We start from the raw sequence: 21733 nt of genomic DNA, 5'->3' as shown, positions 1-21733 counted from the left end.
CACAAGCAGCTGGAAAACAGGTTCAATGATCTTTCTGTGAGGTCCCAAAGCTTCCAGTATTTCCCCACCATTACACAGTGTTCTGCAGTTGCCTGGTAATTCTTGAGTTCCATGAGGGAATGAACTACGTTTGTCTCATTCAGTGTCCTAAGCCCTGTAGCTAGCACAGAGGTTGGCACATAGTAGGAGCTCAATAAACACTTACCGCTGGCAGCTAGGGCCAAGTTACGTGTGGGATGTGCTAGAGCTCACACAGAGAGCTCGCTGAGCTAGGACTCCAGCCCAGCACCTTTCCTGATCCCTGTTAGGAATAGCTCATCCTGCTTAGCTGAGCTAAGTAGTAGGTAGAGCCCAGACTTCTCTTGCCTGAACTACTACAAAACCCTTCTTTATGGTCACCCTGCCACTTTCTCTCCACACAGCTTCTAAATCTTAAGTCACACATGTACACATACACCCACCCCTGTAGACCCTTTGACTGACTGAGTGAATGACTACCTGTTATTCACACTCTTTAGCATGTCCTATTAAAGCATCCCTAGTCTGATTCCTTCCCACCTGTTTGGTCTTGACCTCATATACTTTAACCCCCAGGCATGATACCCTCTCTTATCCCTATCTTGTTTACCCAGAAAATGCCCACTCCTCTTTAAAAACCCAATTCAAAATCACTTGCCTTTGTGAAATGTTCTTGTACCCTCCTCCTTGGGCTCAGTCCCAGTGTTTCCATAGCAACATATCATTTCTGCCTCTCAGAGCTCGGAGCAACCCCCCTCCCCCGCCCCAATCTCTTGGCAGGAAGGTCTCTCCCACTAGTGACTGGGCTGTCTGTTCCTCCAGGGCAAGGCCCCAGTGCATTGCCCATGTCCCTCATGCCTAGCACAGGGTTTGGTACAGACCAGGGGCCCTGGAGGACTTTGTGTGGAGTTGGCTAAGTGACCAATCAGACACTGAGGCTACTAAAACCAGCTCCTGAAAGAGCAGCCAAAGCCCTATGCACTTCCCACATCTGGAATTTCCAGGAAGTGCAAAAGGTGCTGCTTCTCTGCAAGGGTCTGGCGACAGGCTCCGAGGCGCCACAGAGCTCGCTCCACACACACAGCCTGAACCCAACTAGGAGGCTCCCCACTGAGCCCTCCCCAGGTATCTTGGAGATCCAGAGTTCCAGCCAGAGAAGGAGACTCAGTAAGCTCCAGGGGAAACTGCTCCTGCACCAGGCTTCCAGGCTGTCCCTGGCACCATCTTCTATTATCTAAGCAGCAAGACAGGGCCAGGTGAGGGAAGAGATGGGTTGCAATGTCAGGCATGTGTGTGTTCTTCTCCTCCCTTAAGTATACTTTTCCAGGTGACCCTCCACCCACAGCAGCTCAGACAAGATCTGTGAGGGGACAAGGAGCTATTATAGAGTCTGGAGTGGGAAGAACAGGCACTTATTTGACAAATGACACTAGTTCCCAAACTTTCCTGTGCTGAAGAAACACCCAGAGTGCTCTTTAAAATGCAATTACCTAGGCCTGCCCCCCAGAGAATATAACTGAGAAGATCAGGGGTTGCCTAGGAATCTACATTAAAAACCAAAACAAAACAAAGCAAACCACACCACACCCCCACCACCTAGTGATTCAAATGCAAATAATCCTCAGACCACACTTCCAGAAACCCTGGCCAGAAAGTCTTTTCTGACACCAGCTGAAGATCCAGCATCTTTGTCTTCTCCCAACTCCAACCTCGGGAGCTAGATGTCTGTAGGGACCCTGGGAAGAGACAATGACCCCGACTCACATCAGGATCCTAATGGGGAAGGGTTAGGCCTATGAAGTGAGGGCCTAGCTCAGCACCTTGCAGAGCAGTCACACGGAAGCAGATGCCAGCTCACCGAGGAGGAATTTTATGGCCAGTCTATTGTATCACTCCCAGCTTAAGGCCTCCTGTCTAGTGGGAAAGCACCCATCACCCTTGGATATCTCTAATTCCCTGCATGGCTGCGAAATCCCACAGAATCCAGCCTGTGCTTCCCCTCCAGTCCCACCTCAGGGCCCCCCACTTCCAGAACTTAACCTTTCCCCACCCCCATCACACAGAACCTTCCCTGGTCCTTTATGTGTGGCCAGCCCTCCATCTGTCAGCCTCCCTTGTTCTCCTCTCTCCTCCAGGACCTGGTCCCTTTGGTGGCTCTGCCCAGCCTGCCTTTTCCTACTCTTGGGCTGGCCGGTTCCGTCATGCTTCAGGGCTCCATCTAGAAGTCACCCCTGAAGTTCCCACAGCTGGATGGATTGCCCCTGCTTCCTGCTCCTTCTGCACTCTGTAACAGAATTGTTCACTGCCCCCAACCCCAGACCTGACATTCTGGAAGTATTTACTGAGTTGAACTGTTGAGTTATAATGTGATGTTGACCTACTGTTGCCTCATGAGGCTAAGAGGCCCTCCAGGACCCATTGGTTGGTTCTTAATAGCTGCTTGATAAATGTCTGGCAATGAATGAATGGCAGCACCCTGGGAGAAAGTGAAATCATCTACCTTAGGAGGCACCGAGTCCCCTTCACTACAGCCTTTCATTCACAGAAGCTGATCTACCCCTTGTTAGAGATCTTGGGGTGTGGGTGGAGGGAGTTGAATGCCGGATATAACAGGTGTATCCCAGGGCCCCTCTTGACGTGGAAATTACAGGGTAATGACTCTGGCCCCTACTGGAGGGTATCTTTGAAAAGCAGCCAAGGCTCAATGAGCTGATCACTTGATGGCAGTTTGGTTGACAGCAGTTTGTCTTCAGGAAGATGAAGAAAATTCCTTGTTACTGAGGGTCACCCTGGTTCTCTTGTTCTCACTCCAGAGTCAGCTTCTCTCACACCCACCCCTAAACACATGGATTCTTGCCAGACCTGTCTGGACCCACTGGACACAGAGAAGCCCCACCAGCCTGGACATAGTGAGGCCAGTTTCCTGAGTACCAATTACCTGAATATATTTGGGGGATAGCCCCCAGCAGCCAGGCCTAGCCAATGCAGGTTAACAGTACTCAGTGCCTCCTATATGACAAGCTCCATGTGAGCAGGGCTGACAAGGCCTGACTTTCCCCAGCCCACTGGGGACTTGGCCACATAGACTGTCAAGACAGGGGACAAAGCAGGTTTTGAGCACCGGCCTGTCGGTGGTGATGTGTGGGCATACCTGCAGGCCAGGCCAAGAGCTCATACAATGCCCTGGGCCCCAGGGCAGGTGGCATTCAGAGCTGCTAGAGAGATTACTTGGCTTTCTGCAGTCTACCTCCAAAGCACAGATCTTTCCAGAATGTTTTCATAGTCCCAAAGAATCCAGACTATGGGTAGACCCATGCCAGCCTTCCCTCACCCCAACCCTACTCGAGGGAGATATGCTTCAGGGGCCTGATTCTGATGAGTCGGGGTGTCTGAGGATGGGCTGGAGGCAAGAGCCCAGGAGCATAGCATTCAACCTATTACTGATTAGCCATGTGACCTTGTGCAAGCCCCTTTCTTCTCTGAGTCTCAGATTCCTCCTTTGTAAATAAGGGAGGACTAGATTGGCTATATGAATCAGAATCACCTGGGTGGTAGAAAGAAAAAGAAACTTGACAATACAGATTCCTGGGCCCCACCCCAAAGAGCCTATAGGATTTTGAATCCCAGTGAGGAGAGGCCTACAGAAACTCTGGCCCCCAACTTCCACCCAGTTAGGGAGCCTCTGGGGCCCTTTCAAATCCTCCCCAGCCCCCTACTCTGAGAAGTTCTTTGGGATGCAGTGATCCCAGCCACATCCCATTCTCTTTCCAACCTCTAAGCCATCTTAGGCCAGGTCAAGCTGTCCTTCCTCTCTGTACAAAGAGTTCTAGAGCCTGAAGCACTCGCCAGTGAGCAGTTTATTACCCATCCACCTGTCCCCAGCCTCCCAGCACCAGGGCCCATACACAGTCTAGACATAGCCTTCACTCCAGTCAGTCCTTGAACCCAGCCTCAGTCTCCACCCACCCCAGTTGTCCATGCTGTCCCTCCCGGAGCCCTCCCTGGCAGCACCAGGCCCAGGGGGCCACATCTCAGCTAGGGGAGGAGAGGGAGGGCAGAAGCTGGGGAAAGAAGAACCAGATTGGCCCCAAGCTTCTGAAACCACCACCCAGGATGAAGGAAAAGTGGGCAGGGCTGGAGGGGGCCACAGAGGCTGGGGTTGCCAGGCGATTGTTCAAGCAGGAGGCTCTTCTCCAGGAGGTGCAGGGAAGCCACTCAGGTCTCGGCCAATGATCTCACTCACTGTAAAGGAGGGACAGTTGAGAGATTGGGCCAGGGGCAGGTCCCCTTCTTTTCCAGAGACCTCCAATTCAATCAAGGCAGACCTCAGTCTAGGATGCCTCTAGGCTCCTTCTCCACTGGGCCTCAGTTTCCCCAATGTGTGTTAGCACCTGCTCCCAATCAAATCTGCTCAACTCCATTCCCGTGGTCTCACAGTCCCCCATCCCAGCCCACTCCTGCTGGCTCAGCAGCCTGCAATGTCAGGACAATTGCTGTCAGCAGGGCCAGTGGTGGGTGTAGTCAGTGGGAGGAAGAGGCAAAATATGAAGGTTCCTCATCACCAATCCTGACCACAGTCACCATGTTTAGGGGAAGCTGAGGCAAGGAATAACGTGCTGGAAGGGGACCTCAGCAAGCCACTGCTCCTCTCTGAAATTCAGTGCCTAAATCTGCAAACCAGGGAGCTGGATTGAATGATCTTGAAAGTACTTCCAGATGGAGATTTTGTGATCCGGGGCGGAGGCAAGAACCCCATGTAGCCTTCAGAATTAAGTTAACTGGGTTCAGATGGCTACAAGCACCATGAACTTGCCTTCTGAGATCCCCTGACTGGCCCCGAGGGATCAAGGATGCCCAGTCTCTGGAAAGCCAAGCTCCAGCCCTCAGCAAGCATACAGAGCAATCTCACACACACTCACTCTTGCAGCCACCTGTTCCACACCCACCTTCCTCCAGCGTGATACCCTGGATAGGGACACTGTCTCTGAAGCCGCTGTCATTGCCATAGCCACCCCTGGATTTCTCTTGCTCCGGAGTCCCCTCCCCTGCGCCATAGCTTGGACCTACATCATTGTACCCTTCAGCGGGTGAGGGATGAACACCACTCTGAGGAGGGAAGGGGCCTTCCAGCGGTGGGGAGGAAGGCAGTGGAGGCCGGAAAGGGGCTGGAGGAGGGAACGGCAGCCCCAGGGGAAAAGGGGAGCCCCGTCCCCCATAGGGGTCACTAGGAAAGGGCCGGGGAAGGAAGGAGACTGGAGGTGGTCGGGCACAGCCTGTGGTAGCCCCAGTCTCAGGGAACATCCGAAGACCAGGTCTGTATGATGGTGGGGGCCCCGTTTGGGAATACAGGGGAGGGGTGCCATAGCTGAAGCCTTCTGACAGGTAAGGAGGTTCATAAGCAGGGTCTTCATGGGGATAGGAGGGGTAGGGGGGCCTGGGCGGTGAGAAGTCCATATCAGTGCCAAAGGAGGGGCCTGAGGCTGAAGGGAAGCCCCGGAGAGATGAGTCTGGTAGGGGCTCTTCCTTGAAGATCACTGGGTAGATGGGAAACAGGAGGACTGGTGAGAAGGCTGGCAGGCTCCCCACTGCACACCCTTCACCCACCTTCCCATCCCAGGTGTCCTCCATCCCCTGAGCCCTCACAATGGGGGCCTGGCATCCCTCTGCCCTGCCACAGCTCCCCATATCCCCACCCCCCACCCCCATGGGCTGTCCTAGAGCGCACCAGGCAGGAACTTGAAACTCTGGGTAGGGCTGCGCTTCCTGCGCCCATTGGAGACATAAAAGTAGACCTGGACGGGCCGGGACACCCGCTTGTTGCTGTACTCAGGGACAGTCAGGGTCAGTGTCACCTGGAGGAGCAGAGGATGAGGCAGGGAGCCCTCAGGGACCTAGGCTCAGCCCAGCCCCTTCCAAGGACCCGAACTCCACCTCCTGGACTTTTCCATTTGCTAAGGAGCAAAGTTCATTCCCTAGAGAAGAACCTGCTTCCAGAGTGGACAGAATGGGTTCTCTAGAAAAGAACGGGTCACTCCCAGAGACCATTCCCATGGGCAAGGGGCAGGGATATCACTGGGAATTCCCTGATATCTTCCCCACGCCGCCCCCAGGGTGGGCATCCCACTGACACCAGTACCTCATTGCTCTGCAACCGGTTCACGGTGGCCTCTTCCTCCCATTGCAGCTTTCCATCTGTGCAGGGGAACAGATTGCTCCAGCCCAGCTCCAGGGGCCTTGCCCCATGCCCAGTCCCCTGCCACTTCCCCTCCTGCTAATGCTCAGCCCAGGCTCAGAAAGCCCCTACAAGGCCTTGGTCACAAAGAAGCCCACTGTGTGTTTACTCAATTGAATGGAATAGGCAGGGTTTTAAACTGTCCACAAGATATAGAGCAGCAAACTGACACCAAGAAAGATGGCAGGCCAGCCTAGGAACCACAGGGAGTGGGTGACAGAAGCAACTCTTGAACCTTCCCATCCAGCTCAGACATCCCCTCCCATAATAGTGCTGAGAGGAAGTTCAAGGGTAGGAAAGGGTCCTAGCTTGAAGGAAAGCAACGAGACCTCAAGTCTCATGATCCAGCACCTCAAAGTCGGCTATATTTAAGTGTGAGGCTAGGGCTCTTGGTGGTTGCCATTGAGGGAAGGCAAAGACCTCAGACTGGTGGGTTCACCTGGGCCCCTCAGTCTTCCCTTCTCCTCTCTGAAGCTCCATTGTGGGGTATGTCACAGGCTCTCATAGTCAGAGCTGCCAGGCTCATAGCTCAGGAGGGGCTGGGCATGGGGCTATGAGGGTTTAAGTTACCTCTTCCCTTCTCCTCATGGACCCTATCCACATGGGGTCAATTATCTCAAAGCCGACTTCTCCTTAAAAAATAGAATGTGTATTTCTTACACTGTTCACCATCCTGAGCATTTTAGATTGCCGTCATGCCCATGAAGCAGAAAGTCCAAGATGAAGGACAGTCTATCTGCCCCGTTTTACAGAGAAGCTAGTTTAGTGGCAGTGCCAGAGTTCTTTCACTTGCCTGTCCCAACTCTTCCTGCCTGCCCTCCCCTCTCCTCCCCAGGGGGTACTCACCAGGGCCCCTCTCAATGAACACCACCTTGGAGTCTGGCAGGAAGTTGGAGCCAGTTAGCACCAGCTCTTCTCCTCCTCTCACAGAGCAGGCACTGGGGCTGTAGGCCTCCACCTGGGGCAGTTCCTGGGCCGAGCGCTGGGCTGCAGAGCAGTGCAGGAAAGGCCTGGTTGGGCTGAGTGTGGAGAGGACAGCCTCCTCTGCCCCCACCTCCTTGGAATAACTGCCACAGGGCCCTCCTCAGTGGGAGACACACTAGTAAACCCACAGAGTCCCTGGGGCGACACCCACCATGTAAAGAACCCAGGCAGAGAGTGAGGCCAACAGGCAGGCCAGAGAGTTACCCAAACAAGTGCACAGGGCCACCCAGAGCAGAGGGAGGACAGGGCCACTCTAGTTCAGCCCAGAGACAGAGTCTCCAGCAGGATCAAATTAGAACACTCCTCCCACCCCTCCGGGACAGAAATAAAGGCTTGCTCCTTTATAGGGCTACCCAGGACAAACAGGACACAGGACACTATGCAGAGGAGATGAGGTGAACAGAAAGACACACAGACATAAGAGACAGAGAGATGGCATAGGGCCCCTTCGCTCACAGCACTCGATGGGCACAGATGCTGTCTGCACAGAGACGACCTTCCCGCTGCCCTGGGGCACGTGTACCCGGAATACCAGCCGCACACGTGTGTTCTTGCGCCCGATATCCGTCTCACCCTTCCGCAGCTCAATGTCTGAATTCCGAAGCTTCAGGATTCCAGCACAGTCAATGCTGAAGGTAAAGAATGGAAGGCAAGCCTTCCCAGCTGAAGCCAGAATGGCAATGCCTGCCCTCCGAGAAGGAAGCCCCCACCTTCTAACCAAAGCCCTAAACACCTTCTCTGGGAGTCTAGGAGGGCTATTTGAACCCAGAAATGGCCTCTGCAGACTGCTTCCCAGCCCCAAAAGTCCTCTTCTAGATGGTGTGAAGGCCTGAAACTGCTCCTCTGGATGATGTCTAGCTCTTCTGGGAGGAGGAAGAGTGGGCCTAGCTTAGGACCCATGGAAAAGACTGGTCCTAAAGCCTGAAGACTGGGGGGCAGTAGAGTGGGAACCTACTTGGCTGCCATGTTGTTCTCAGGAAGCAGGGTCATCTCCAACACCTTGGTACCACTGACTACAGCTTCATAGCTGGCTGTGGCCACCATCTTGCCAGTGATGCGGTGCACCTGATAGAAGGCATGAGGCCGCAGGTTCCTTTCATCTGCAGTGCCGATGAACATCTGTAGGGTCAGTGGCTTCTCACTGTAACCTAGGAGCTGGTAGAGGGAGACACAGGCAACTCAATGAAATCTCCACTGTCTCATCCTTCATCCATCCCAGGGTTTTCAGTCCACCAAGGGGTGAGGATGGTGAAAGACAAAGGATATCCTGGAAGGGATTCCCAGGGGGCATTGGGCACCAGTGGTGGAGAAAACGTGGCCTGGAGTTCACAGTGTTATTCTTGGAATAAAGCTCAAACTGGGCTGGGCAAAGGGGAAAATCTCCCAAGAGAGACTGGCCCAACTCAATGGAGACAACCTAACTCCCAGTGAACTTTGGCCTCAGCCTAAGCCCTCCCCCACATCTGGCAGGCCATCATTTTCCACAGTAGACATGAGGCTGGTGTCCCACGGGATGAGGGAAGCGGGGGTGGAGGGATAGAGGAGTATAAAGTATATCCGGGTCCTTGAAGGGCACCCTTCCTCCCCCAACTCCAGTCTGCCTGCAGGGTCACTGCTGAGAGGGAGTGTGGGAAAGGGCAGTGCCACGGGTCTGCACAGCTGGAGCCCATCTGCAGGGATCTGGGACTGGAGAGGAGAAAGGCTATCAGGCCTGGCCTCTGACCCTTACCTTGACTACAGGGTGACCACCAGGGGCAGCTTTGACAGCACCTCTGCTGCCCTCTGTCTCATAGTGGGCCCGGTGGTGGGCTCTAGGCTGCACCTCAATCCTCAGCTCCAGCTGCTCATATTGGCTGGGCAGAGGCCAGTCCAGTGGGGGTAGGGCAGAGGTCCTGGACAGAAGAGAAGAGCACTGGTCATCAGCAGCCTCAGACCCTGGTCAGGGCAGCACTGATTCTCAGCTCCCTGGGATGTGAGGGAGGAGGGGATTTGGCTGTGGGAGAAATCACAGCAGGAAAAATAGTCCAAAAGCCCAGAAGCAAGGTGAGAGAAGAAAGGCCCCTCAGAGCCTCTCAAGATGAGGGTGTGGAAGATGGCACCAGGCCTAAGACTCCCTCCTTTCCAGCTCTGATGAGCACAGGGTCTGAGGTGGCAAGGTTTCACATGGATGCAGAGGAACCCAAAGTCCATCCTAATCCTTAGATCTGGATGGGAAAAGTCAAGCAATGACTGGATTTCAGATTCGAAATGGCCTCAGAGATAAACCCCTTTGTTTTTCAAATAAAAAAACTGAGACCCAGGTGATAGAACATAGAGAGCCAAGCAAGCCAGTGACTGACAGAAGCCAGGACTGAACACAGGCCCTGTTCCCAAGTCAGCGCACATTCCACTAGTTGGGGCTGGACAGGCCAGTCCAGAAGCTAGGGGTTACAAATGTGCAACTTTCCTGTATTGAGCTCCCAAATACCATAGGCCAGGGGACCTCAACTGGTGATTGCCCCCAGGTGATATTTGGCAGTGTCTAGAGACATTATTTTTGGTTGTCACACTAAGGGAAGGGAGTGCTACTAACATCTAGTGGATAGAGGTCAAGGATGCTGCTAAACTATCCTACAATGCCCAGCACAGCCTCCACAACAGGGTAATTTTGAATTACCCTGTTCAAAATATCAAGTGTTGAGGGTGAGAAATTCTGCCCTACAGGAACCAAGGAGAACAGATGTGTTAAGGTTTGTTTCCCTAGGAAACTTTCCTGGGTGGAGCCAGCTCAATCTGACATCCCAAGGTTTAGGATTATTGAAATGACAGGATTCTTTGAGGGTAAAAAAAGGCATAGAGGAATGCAAGAACTGCTTATTTTAATGTGAATTTTTGTCTTGCAAATATATGCTATTTTAATTCAAATGAGCAGCTATACTTTTAAGGCACAAGTAGGGGCCTAGAAATTAAAAGTTAGAGAAGGGGGACTTCCTGCTACCCTGTGTAGGTCTGAAATCCAGTCCACTGTCCATGTCCAGACAGTGCCAGCCCAGATCTAGGAGTGGGAGAACCCTAGAGGAACTCCCCCTTCGCCTAAGGGGGGGGGGAGCTTTTTCTAATTGCTTAAGGGTAATCAGGGAATGATTATCCTTTTGTAAATCATTGATTTGTAGAATGCGTAATGTCATTGTTTTAATTCTCCCTAAAAGTGGGTAAATGGCAGCAGCCAAGCTACTGGTTGCAGGTTCTCTTTTGAAATACCAAGAGCACAGAACTAGCACCTTTCTTCAAACCCATCCCTTGAGCTCCTGCTCCAAAGTGGAACTGCTAGAGATAGCAGTGGTGCCAGGCACAACCCTCACCTGAAGATGGGGCTGTGTCCCCCAATCCGGGCCTTCGACCAAGCCAGAGGGGAGGGCACTGCCAGGTAGTCCATGCTGGCTACCTCCTTCCGAGGACCACCTGGAGGAGCTGCAGCCTCCTCTGCTCCGGAAGGCAGCTTCCCGTTGCATGGGGCAGGGTCCTCAGGCCGAGGCAGGGTCACGGCCTGCTCGCTGGAAGTCCTCCGGGTTTTCTGGGGGATGCTCTCAGCTGGTGGGGCCACATAGTCAAAGGGGCCAGGGGAGCCAGGATCCCGGGCCAGAGGCAATGGGGGTGGTGGAGGTGGCTCAGGCCCCTCCTCTCCCAGGCTGCCCCTACGGGACAGAGCTGGAGAGGCTGAAGATGGGGTTCCGGAGCTGGAATAGCGCCGTTTGCCACAAGGAGAGGCTGGCCGTGGGGAGGCTGGGGTGGGCCCAGGAGCACTGAGAAGTAGCCAGCTGTCTTCTGGTCCCCGGCCTCCAGGGCTTGGGCCGTACAGGCTCCAGGGATCATCCGGGGTCCATGGCCTAGGGGATGCCCGGGGCGAGGGCAGTGGGGAGCCCAGGCCAAAGCGGGAGGCGGCTTCATTTAGCTCAGACTCCACCTCGTCGCAGGCGGCATACAGGGCTGCCTCGTCAGAGGCATCCGAGAAGAAGCTCCACGAAGACAGGCTGCTGCTGCCAGGGCTCGGGCTGAAGAAGGGGCCCCCGCCCTGGCCCCCTGCCTCTCGGTAGCCTCCAAAGCCTTCTGGTGGGGGATAATCCCTGGGGGAACCGTCCCCCCAGGCATCAGGGTTGTCCTCCAGCGTGGCTGGCGGGTCAGGAGTGGGAGAGATGGAAGTGATGCGGATGCTTGGGCACTCAAGAACGCGGCCTCCCCCGGCCCCCCCAGAGCCGCCTCCCGGCCCCCCCAGCCTCACCGACCGGGCGGGCTGACTCTCCCACGTGCCAGGGGAGGGGGCCGGGCGGGGTGGTGGCGAGTGCATGCCCGGCCGAGGGGGTGGTGGCCGGGGAATGCCAATAGGGGCAGCGCCATAGGGAGGGGGCTCCCCCAGGGCCAGACGGCAGCATGGCGGAGTGTCCTCTGCGTCCAGTTCTGTCAAAACGGGAAGGGAGCGGGTCAGGGAGGGATGCCACCGGGGACGGGACGAGAGAGAAGCAGGTGAGACGGCTCGGTTTCTTGAGAGACCAGCCCCCTAAGCCCTGCGTGCCACCCCCTCCTCAGTAAAGAGGGGTCCTCTAGGTGTCCTGCAGAGCCACAACCACAGAAGCAAAGTTGGACCTCGGACGGTGGCGAGGGAGCTTCAGAAGTGCCGAGCCTTTCCCCGCACGGAGAAGCTCGCACTCCGAGCCTCCCGCCCTGGGACCCCGGGTACCGGGCGGGCGGGTCCTAAGGTGAGGGCTGTGGGTCACGCGGGGCTGCGCGGGGCCTGGAGGCGCGTTTAGAGAAGCGCTGGGCTGGGCTGGGGGCGACTCACACATGAACCCAATTAGCAGCGGTTCCCAAACCCCCAAACGGCGCTGGCAAGAGCCCCAGTTGCTATCGCAACAGTGGCCAGGGAAGGCGGGGGGCGCAGGGCAGTGGTGACGAGCAGAGGTGGCTCCTCCCTCGCTCCCCCCAATTTGGGGGCGGGGGTGCGGCTTGCCCAGCCCGGCCCGTTGGGGGGAGGGGGACGCGCGCCGCACGGATTCCGTGCGATCGGCGGCCGCCGCCCCCGGCTCGGTCCCAGCCATCTGCCTCTCGTTGCGGCCAGACGGGGGAGGGGGAGGGGCGCCCCGGAGGGGCGGGAGAGGGCCCCCGGCCCGCGGCGTCGGGGCGGCAGCTCGGGGCGCAGTCCGCAGGGGGCAAGCTCCAGGGCCCCACCTTCCCTTCACCCGCCCGCGCCGGGGGGCTCTCAGGACCGCCGTTCCCGCTCGCCCCCCGTCCCAGTGACAGTCCGCCCGAGAGGTGGCGCGCAGCCAGCCGCACCCCCACCCCCACCCCAGTCAGGACCTAAAAAGGAGAAAGTGGTGCCCGGCCCCCCGCAGGCCTCCACAGACCCCCGAGCCCCACGACTCCCCTCAACCTCTGTCCCCCTCATCTCCCACCCCGGGCTCGCTGCCCTAAGGTCCCCAGGCTCAGGATCCCGGGGCCCTTCCCTCACTGACCCCAAGACCCCTTCCCAGCCCCGCACTAACCTTCCCCCGGCCCCCCCGCGCTCAGCGGGGGGGCCTCCTTTTCCTCCCCGAACACCAGCTTAAATTCCAGCTCCTCATCCTCGCAGCTCGCTGCCCCCATGGATCCGGCCAGAGCCCCGGGTCCCGGTCAGGGTGGGAGGGGGGAGCTCAGGAGGCTGCCGCCGCTTCACCCGTGGCTCCCTCCCTCCCCTTCTCTGAGACGCCCCCTCCTCCGCCGCTGCCTCCTCCCTCCGGACGCCCCCTAGTTATTATAGAAACTTTTCCAAACTTTTTTCCCCAAACTTCTTCAAAGCGGCCCCCCCAGCCTGTCCCTGATTGGCTGCCCGGGATGCTCCAGCCCCTCCTCCGGGATGAGATGGGAAAACCACGCGCCCCTCGTCCTTCCCCACCCTCCCTCTCTCCCTCAGTCCTCTCTCCAGTCCCTCCCCCTCAAAAAAAGAGAACAAAACTGAATTGGAAAACGGTCCCTCAAGCTTGGTATGACCATAATGATGCCGATTGGCCCGCGGTTGTGACAATCACTTCCCGCAGGGAGCACTACGACTACCAACCCCCAACTTAGTTTAAGTTCAGGGGCTCCGGGTCCGAGTGCCTTAAAGGGGCCACATTTTGGGTCCACAGTGGAGAAGGTCCGTGGAAGAACCTTTCTTAAGTTCTGCAGCCCTCCACTAGCTAGGAAGGACCACCTCTCCTCCCCGTTCCCTCCAAGCCTGGCTCCAGGCTGCTCTGAAGAGCGAAAGTCCCTTCCTCGCTTGAGCCCACCCAGCCTGGGCCTTCGGGAAGCCATCAGCCCCTCCACTGGCCCCCCGCCCCCCCAAAGGTGAGGAACATTTAGCTGTCCTGTAGAACTGTTCACAAGTCCACAGCCCCAGATGGGCGATGATCCAGGCCGGGCTTTCCCGCTGCCCTTGTCCCAGGCATCCAGAGGGGCCATTATTTAGCCTCGGAGGGAAGTCGGCTCCCTCCTCCCTAGAACTGTGGTCAGAAATGAATCTCTGACTCTTTGGCATCCCGCTCCGACTTTCCTGGAAATCTTGGCCAGGTTTGCCAGGGGCCCGGAGGCCTGTCACTCGGTGGGCACCGTAGTAGGACACCTGTCACCTGGGCGGGAGGAGGAAGGAAAACTTGGACTGGATTTTCCGGGAAGGACAGGCAAGGAAGGGCCGTGTTGTGGTGAGAGGGCTTTAGATCCGAAATTCGTGACTCCAGCGGAGGACGGGGTGGGCTGTTATCGTCCCACCCCCACCCCCACACCCCCGCGCAGATTGTGTACTTCAAACTTTTAACACGCGATCTTTCATCTGAACCCTTCCGCTCAGGTCTGCGTTCCCAGCGGCGCCCCCAGCTCCGCATCCAAAGGGTTAAGCGACGGCCGCGGGTCAGACGTTTACAAACACTCGGGAGCCGGGCGGGGACCGCGCCCGCTACTCTAATGAGAAACAGGCTCGGCCGGGCGGGGAGAGCCGGGAGGAGGGCTGGCCCCGCAGGCCCGAGCTCTGCCGCGGTCGAGGCGGGTCCCCTCCCCTCCCCTCCCTCCCTTCCTCCCTCTGGCCCGCCCTGGGGACCCCCCAGCCCCCGGGGACCCCAGTGACGTGCGGAGCTGCCCCCGCTCCCAGCCCGGGGCCGCGACGCCGGAGGGGCGGGGAGAAGAGGCCTGGCGGGCGGGGAGGGAAGAATGTTCCGAGCTGAGCTGGGAGGCGGCCTGGTTTGATCCCCACCCCCCCTCGGTTGGTCTCCTCAGGTTACACTTCCCTTCCAGCTCCATCTCGGAAATAAAGGAAGGAGAGACGTACAGGGAGGGAGAGCAAGGAGCACGCTGAGACCGGCGACTGGCGTCCACCTAAGGGGGCCGAGGGGCAGAGGGAGGTGGGAAGCGGAGGCGAGAAGGGCAGGGTGAGGACCTGACCCGGACCCAGCCGCTGCTGCCCTCCACCACGCCCCCCGTCCCCCCCAGCCCCCCTGCCACGCCCCCCCGGCTCCCCCCTCCCGCCACGCCCTCCCCCGAGCCCCCCTCCGCACCACAGGCAGACGCGCACATTCTTTTCAAATGTCATATTTCCTTTGATCCTGGGCAGCGTTTCTCCATGTGTCTGGCTCAGCTCCTGCTCAGCCAGCAGCCTCCCGCTCTCACCCCCTTTGTATATTTTCCTGGAGAACCTGCCCCTCCTCCCAGCATCTGGAAGGCCCCGAGGGCTGGCGTCGGCGCACATTCCCCGGGCGACTCTGGCCTCGCCTCCCAGTGACTCAATTTCCCCTTGCGAGTAGTGGGGGAGAGTGGGGAGCAGTGGGGAGAGTCGAGAAGCAAAGAGGTGTACAAACGAGTCCGAAGACTGCCCAGGGTGCCAGGCTTCTCTCAGAGGAGCGGAGGGTCCGCCCTCAGCCGGTCTGGGCTGCAGCGGAGGGATGGAATTTATGACTTCTGCCATGTCCCGCCTGGGGAAGAGCGGGCAGTTGTAAATTTAGCCTGCTCCACACTTCTACCCCCCGGCGACTACAAAGACCCAGCGGCCAGGGCTCTGGCAGTTCCAGGGTTCTCGCTCACCTCGCCCTGTCCCGGCTCCACTGCCCCCTAGCGCGCGCACCTGAGCACTGTCGGGCTCGCTCACCTGGTGATTGTGGAGCGTTTTCACCCGGGCTCTGCACTTTCACAAGCATAATTCAAAGGCCTTGGAGGTGGTCGCTTTTTTTTTTTTTTTTAATGACACGAGATACATTCTCTTTGTAAACTATTCAAGCCATACAAAAATATACAGAAAGCCGCTGTAGTCCATTTTGTATACATTTACTAACATATATGTACACACACAAGCTCTCTTTATCCATATGAGACCATACTACAAGCATTTTTCTTGCCTTGCTTTTTTTTTTCTCTCTCAGTTAACAAGTGGCTTGGAGAGCTTTACCTGTCAACACATGTGCATTTGAAAATGATGAAAAAGTGTCCATCTCTATTTGAGGTTAGTGATAGACCTCCTGGGTCCTTGTCCAATGTGAATTCCACTTTATGTAAGAATCTGTTTTAGGCTGGGCTCCCCCAAAAAGCAGAACCTGAGACAAGAACTAGATGTGCATAATTTATTGTGGAAAGCAATCCCAAGGAACAAAAGCGGGGGACCAGGAAGACTGAAAGGGAAAGAGGGAAAGCTTAGCCAAGGGTGCGGTATTGAGCCACTCACAGAGACTGGAGCATTGTCCCACTGGGGACCTTCTGTGGAGTTTTGTACAATGTGATTCCAAGAGACAGAGAGGGGAATATTTATCCACTCTCTCCCACTCCCAATGGTCAAAAGTTGCCCCTTAAGTGTTAATGCCCTTACTCCTCCAGGTTTACATAAGTGTCAGAAAATGGTAGGTGTCCCACAAGGCTGCAGCAAAGAAGTCCCTAGCAAAAAGGCGAAAGATAGAGGCTGTAGCTGGGAGCAGGTACTGTCAGGTGACACTTGCAAGCTGTTGGTTCCACAGTAATAGCTGAGGTAAAAAGATGGAAGGATAGTATGTGAGGCAGATGTGTCCTAGATAAGATCATTCACTCATTCAAACAAAAAATATGTATTGAGGAACCTCTATGTTCAGAGGCAGTTCTAGGCATTGGGTACCTATAGCTATAAACCAAGCCCCCAAGAATGTCCAGTTATTATCAGGCTGAAAATATATTTCATGCTTGACATCTCCCTCTTCCTTGCCCCCATAACTGCAGAGAACTATCAGTGCTATTCATGTTACTCATTCTGTATCTATATCTATCCACCTATCCTCCTCCTTTCCATTCCTTTCATTGCCACTCTAGTGTAGGCCTTGATTCTTTCTGATTTAGCCTCTCAATAACAGTTTCTGAAGTCAGTGACATACCTTACATATTTGATGACTGAAACATATCATTTTTAAAACCCTTCTACTCTATAATAAAAAATTATTTTCAGTATTAATAATGATATGAAATACAATAACCAGAAAAGAAATGCAAAGAGTAAAAATAGTTTTATTGAACTCATATGCTCATATGTATAATCACACTGGTTATAAAATATGTATGTATACATACATAATATATACACATATGTCACTGTACAAGAAAGGAAAAAAACAATGGATTAATAATTGTAATTATATTCATATACTTTTTATTTTATTTTAAAATATGTCTTTATTGATTTCAGAGAGAGGAAGGGAGAGGGGGAGAGAGAGATAGAAAGATCAATGATGATAGTCATTGATCAGATGCATGCCCTCCTACTGGGGATCTAGCCCTCAACCCAGGCAAGTGCCCTGACCTTGAATTGATCCAAGATCTCCTGGATCATAGGTTGATGCTCAACCGCTAAGCCATGCCAGCCAGACATATATGTTTTATTTTAAATAAAAAGGAAAGTCCTGGCTGATTTGGTTCAGTGGTTAGAACATCAGCTTGGGGACTGAAGAGTCCTGGGTTCAATTCCAGCCAAGGCCACATACCTCAGTTGCAGGCTTGTTCCTCAGCCCAGGTTGAGGCATGTGCGAGAGGCAACTGATTGATGTCTCTCTCTCTCTCTCTCTCCCTTCCGCTCTCTCTGAAAAGCAATGGAGAAAATATCCTCCGGTAAGGATTAAAATAATTTTTTTAAAAGGAAAAACATACATACATATTGGTCTGTCATAGGAATAAATTATAACATTACAACTTCTGTTCCAGTTCTTAATTTTTGCAAATTTGTCAGTGATTTTGTCAAAATTGATCTTCATGTATAGACAGCATTACCAGATATGTTGATCTATCTCATGTATGGTTAATTAAAGAAAACTTTTTAGTAATTTTAATTTTTTATTGTGACTGTTGGCTAAAATTTTAGCTAGGGCGATTGGCTGTACCACCTACATGCGACTGCTCCACATGGCTTGGGCTTCCTTACAACATGGCAAGCACAGAGAGAGAGAGAGAGAGAGAGAGAGAGAGAGCGCTCCTGGGGGGAGTTATATCCTTTTAATGAAGTGCCATTGAAAACCGTCGTATTCCATTGGTGAACGCAGTCACAAACCCCTGGCCAGAATCAAGGATGAGAACAGAGACCTCACCTCCAGATGGAAGGAGTGTCAGTTACACTGTAAGAAGAGCATGTAGAACAGGATAAACACACACATGTGGCCATCTTCAGATGGCCACGGTCTGCCCGTTGGTCACAACAATTCACATCCCTTCCACACTTATCCTTTCCCCACAGACCCTCAAGTCTCAGGATTATCATGGCACCAAGCTCGAGCACAAGGCACCAGCTCTTATTACCTAGATCCTGGACCTCAAGCCTGAGCAAATGTTGTAAAACAAATCACCCCCAAAGTTAGTGGCTACTTTCAGGTACATACTATCTGATGGGGAGATACGATATGAAAGATTATATACTAATAAAAGAGTTTTTAAAAAAACAATAATTCTGGAGATAGAACAAAGCAATTCTATCAAGAGATGTTTGGTTGGAAGCAACAGAAACTGTCTCCATATAACTTAAGCAAAAGAAGAATATTTTGAAAGGTGAGATCACAGAAAAGGAGACTCAGGCTTCAGGAAGGATAAAAACCAGTGGTTCTGGGGAACTAGTCCTCAGGACCTGAGACACAGTCTCTTCATGGTGCTGGATGCTTTCACTTCCCCATATGTACCAAGTCCTTCTTGTTTCCAGGACTCCACAGATGCTGTTCCTTCTGCCTGGATCTCTTTCCATACAACCCTCTTTGCCTGACTTTTACTCATCTCTAGATCTCAGCTACAATCTCATAGCATTCATAACACATATCCCAACTGTAATGTGATAATTGTTTACATACGTGTTTAATGTCTATGTATCTCACTAGAGCACACAGTTCTCTGAGAGGAACTTTGTCTTTTTTATCTACCAAAGCCTCTTACTTTTTAAGCTTTATCTATTTAACAAACATTTGTGAAAATAAAGACCAATTAAATGAGAACAAGCAGAAACTATTTATTCAGAGCTTGTTACAGCAAGGGAGTTAGCCCCCACCACTTGCATTTTGGCAGAGACTCAAAGTCAGGTAAAAGAATGGGAAAGCATTATAGTGGAAAAAAGGAAAGCCTTGGGTATGTTGATTGCATAGGGAAGCTGTAGGTGGGCTAACTGGAAGAAGGGTGTCCTATGTGATTGGGTAAGTGTGCATTATTTGGCTTTCTCTGGTTGGTCCTAAGTTGAAAGCAGGGGCAAAAATTAGGAAAGCTGTTACTTATTAATCAAGATCTGGCTGTTTGGGGAAGATTGTTACAGGGCTTACTGTATGGTTTCCTAGGCTGGTTGCTGAAGACAGTGGTCTGACTTCGTACAAGTCTGACTTACAGATAGTAGACTGGCTCCCTGGGCTGATTAATATAGACAATGGGTTTGTTTCCCAGGTTAGTTGCTGCAGATTGTGGGTCAGAGTTCTATTGTTATGTTATATATGGTCTGGCCATTGTCCACTGACTATTCAATCTCTCACATTTATCAAAAATCTATTATGTGCCGTACACCATGCTAAGCTCTGGGATACAGAGATTAATAGAAAACAGTGGCTGACCAATCGAACAGTTGGTAGGAGATGGTGTTTAAATAACTAGGTGTACCCATTAGAATTGGGCTTGGCTCTGTATGACATAAAAACCTTAAGCCTATGATTTAAGTGAAAGTTTACTTCTCTCTCAAGTAAAGGCTCTGCAGGTAGGCACTCAAGGTCTAGAATGGCAGTTCCACAACCATCAGGCTCCCAAGCTCCTTCTGTCTTGCTGTTCCACCACCTTTCACATTCTACTTCATGGGAAATGGCTGCTCAAGGTCCAGCAATCACATCCATATTTAAACCAACAACAATAAAATAAGAGCAGAGCACAAAACCTCTCCCTCCCTACACCATTTGTATTTACTTCCAAGTGGCCAGAATTTAGTCATATGGCCATGTATAGCTGCAAGGAAGGCTGGGAAATGTGTTTATTCCAAGTGCACTTATGTAAAGCTAAAAATGCCAGGTGTTATTACTAAGGAAGATGGGGAGAGAGGCCATTGGGGTCAATTAGCAGCCTCTGCCAACTAGGGAAATGGGATTTGGAGATTAGCCATAAATCCAATTACTCATGTTGTCACTTTCCTCTAATATAGAATACTCTTGACTTACCATGTAATTATTCTCACTATGTTTTACAGAGTACAAATCAAGTTCTTTTCTTTATGAGATTCATGGTTATCCTACTTTAAGGATGCTGTCCAGGATGTTGTCTGCAGCAACTATTCAGAGTCTTTACTGTAACCAGGGATACTTTCTCTCCGCTCTCATCAACAATGCTGCTCCTGCATCATCAGGCAAAGGGCAAAATCACAGAGACATTTAAAATGGCAGATCCTGCCCTGGCCAGTTTGGCTCAGTGGTTAGAATGTCAGCCTGGAGACTGAAGGGTCCTGGGTTTGACTTTGACCAAGGGCACGTACCTTGCTTGCAGGCTCATCCCCGGCCCCGGTCAGGGCACCTGCAGGAGGCAACCAATTGATGTCTCTCTCACATCGATGTCTCTCTCTCTCTCTTTTTCTCCCACTCTCTCTGAAAAGCAACGGAAAAAATATCCTCGGGTGAGGATTACAATAAATAAATAAATAAATAAATAAATAAATAAATAAATAAATAAAACATTAAAAAAAATAAAATAAAATGGCAGATACTGAGGGGTTTTTTAGGCTAAGCATTTGCAATATATGTTGTAGACCCTTACTGCAATTAATTTGGTCCAAGGTAAAATTAGATTCTATCTTTTTGGATGAATTCATGATCCAGTTAAATTCATGACCATATACATTCAATTTCTTTTTACTTATTGATTTGAGAGAGGAGGGAGAGGGAGAGAGAGAGAATGATTTGCTGTTCCACTTATTTATGCATTCATTGGCTGATTCTTGTATGTGCCCTGAACCCGCAACCTTGGCATATAGGACAAAACTCTAACCATGTACCGGGCCAAATACATTGAATTTCATAATCACATAGAATTCCCTAGATTTCACCTTGGAAAATTTCTGCAGCTCCTTCCGGGTATCACTGCTATTTAGTTTGACATGTTACTGCTTCTCACTCTCTGGTGCATCCTGGTCAGAGGACGAGTGTAAGACAGTGAGGCAGAAGGGGTGGTGCACAACTAAGTAGTGTCGCACTCCCCCCTCTGCAAGCGGGGCACAGTGAAACGCTTCAAAGGGGGCTATGGGATTGGATTTTCCCAAGACTTCCAGTTCTTTTCTCATGTCCATATTTGGGTTGTCAAGCCCCTGGGTTTTTTCCAGATCATTATTCTTACTTTCACTGCAGAATCCTGGTGAGGTGGTAAACTCACCTGCAGTTCAACAATGTGCAAGATCATTTCAGCATTTAGTTTATATCTGACATGTACAGAGAGAAAGGTGCATGGAACTGCTGCATTTTCTTCTGGGCCTTGAGGTGGATATTCTGTGATCTAAGTTCTTTGTTCTCCCATCTTTAGCTCCCATCTTTGGCATTGGAAGCAAAATTCCAACCCTAAAATTCCACATCGCTCGTCACCTTTAACTTGTTCTATAGGAACTACCTGGCTCCTCAGAACCTTAACTATTTCCCTTGTTAGAATGTGGAAGGAGTCTCATTTTCTTTTGCATGATCTTTACTCCATACCAATTCCATGTGCCTCACATATTCTCTAAGGTTTTGCTGCATACAATCTTAGCTATAGATTAGTGGAATGGCTTGTTGAACTATCATTTAATTTACCATCAGGGAGATGAATATTGAGAGAGATGGACCAGAGAGTGAGAAGCAATAACATGTCAAATTAAATAGCAATGATACCCAGAAGGAGCTGCAGAAATTTCCTAAGATGAAATCTAAGGAATTCTATGTGATTATGAAATTGAATGTATTTGGCTGGGTACATGGTTAGAGCGTCATCCTATATGCCAAGGTTGAGGGTTCAGGGCACATACAAGAATCAACCAATGAATGCATAAATAAGTGG

General features: G+C 52.4%; 1 protein-coding gene across 1 annotated transcript; it reads right to left on the bottom strand.

Annotated features, from left to right (window-relative positions):
- Positions 1-3857: 3857 nt before the first annotated feature.
- Positions 3858-12930, bottom strand: NFATC4 (nuclear factor of activated T cells 4). Its single transcript, XM_016205888.2, has 10 exons — positions 12751-12930; positions 10576-11668; positions 8964-9126; positions 8190-8389; positions 7691-7863; positions 7097-7237; positions 6155-6210; positions 5744-5870; positions 4965-5552; positions 3858-4260 (listed from the first exon to the last, which is right to left on the bottom strand). The coding sequence occupies exons 1-10, from the start codon at positions 12848-12850 to the stop codon at positions 4193-4195; spliced, it is 2709 nt and encodes a 902-aa protein (XP_016061374.1). The 5' UTR covers positions 12851-12930; the 3' UTR covers positions 3858-4192.
- Positions 12931-21733: the final 8803 nt, after the last annotated feature.

The sequence above is a fragment of the Miniopterus natalensis genome, chromosome 1 (genome assembly GCF_054644295.1).
Source record: "Miniopterus natalensis isolate mMinNat1 chromosome 1, mMinNat1.hap1, whole genome shotgun sequence".
Lineage (NCBI taxonomy): Eukaryota > Metazoa > Chordata > Mammalia > Chiroptera > Miniopteridae > Miniopterus > Miniopterus natalensis.
The sequence above is the reverse complement of the archived record's forward strand: the minus strand, read 5'-3'. Positions and strand labels throughout refer to the sequence as shown.

What these genes read in the sequence shown, in the direction of transcription:
- NFATC4 (XM_016205888.2), bottom strand. Translation starts at nt 12,850, where the DNA reads ATGGGGGCAGCGAGCTGCGAGGATGAGGAGCTGGAATTTAAGCTGGTG. An exon ending in CGCGGGGGGGCCGGGGGAAG is followed by an intron (nt 11,669 to 12,750) that starts GTTAGTGCGGGG and finishes CCGTTTTGACAG; the next exon opens with AACTGGACGCAGAGGACACT. An exon ending in GAGAACAACATGGCAGCCAA is followed by an intron (nt 7,864 to 8,189) that starts GTAGGTTCCCAC and finishes CTTTACCTTCAG; the next exon opens with CATTGACTGTGCTGGAATCC.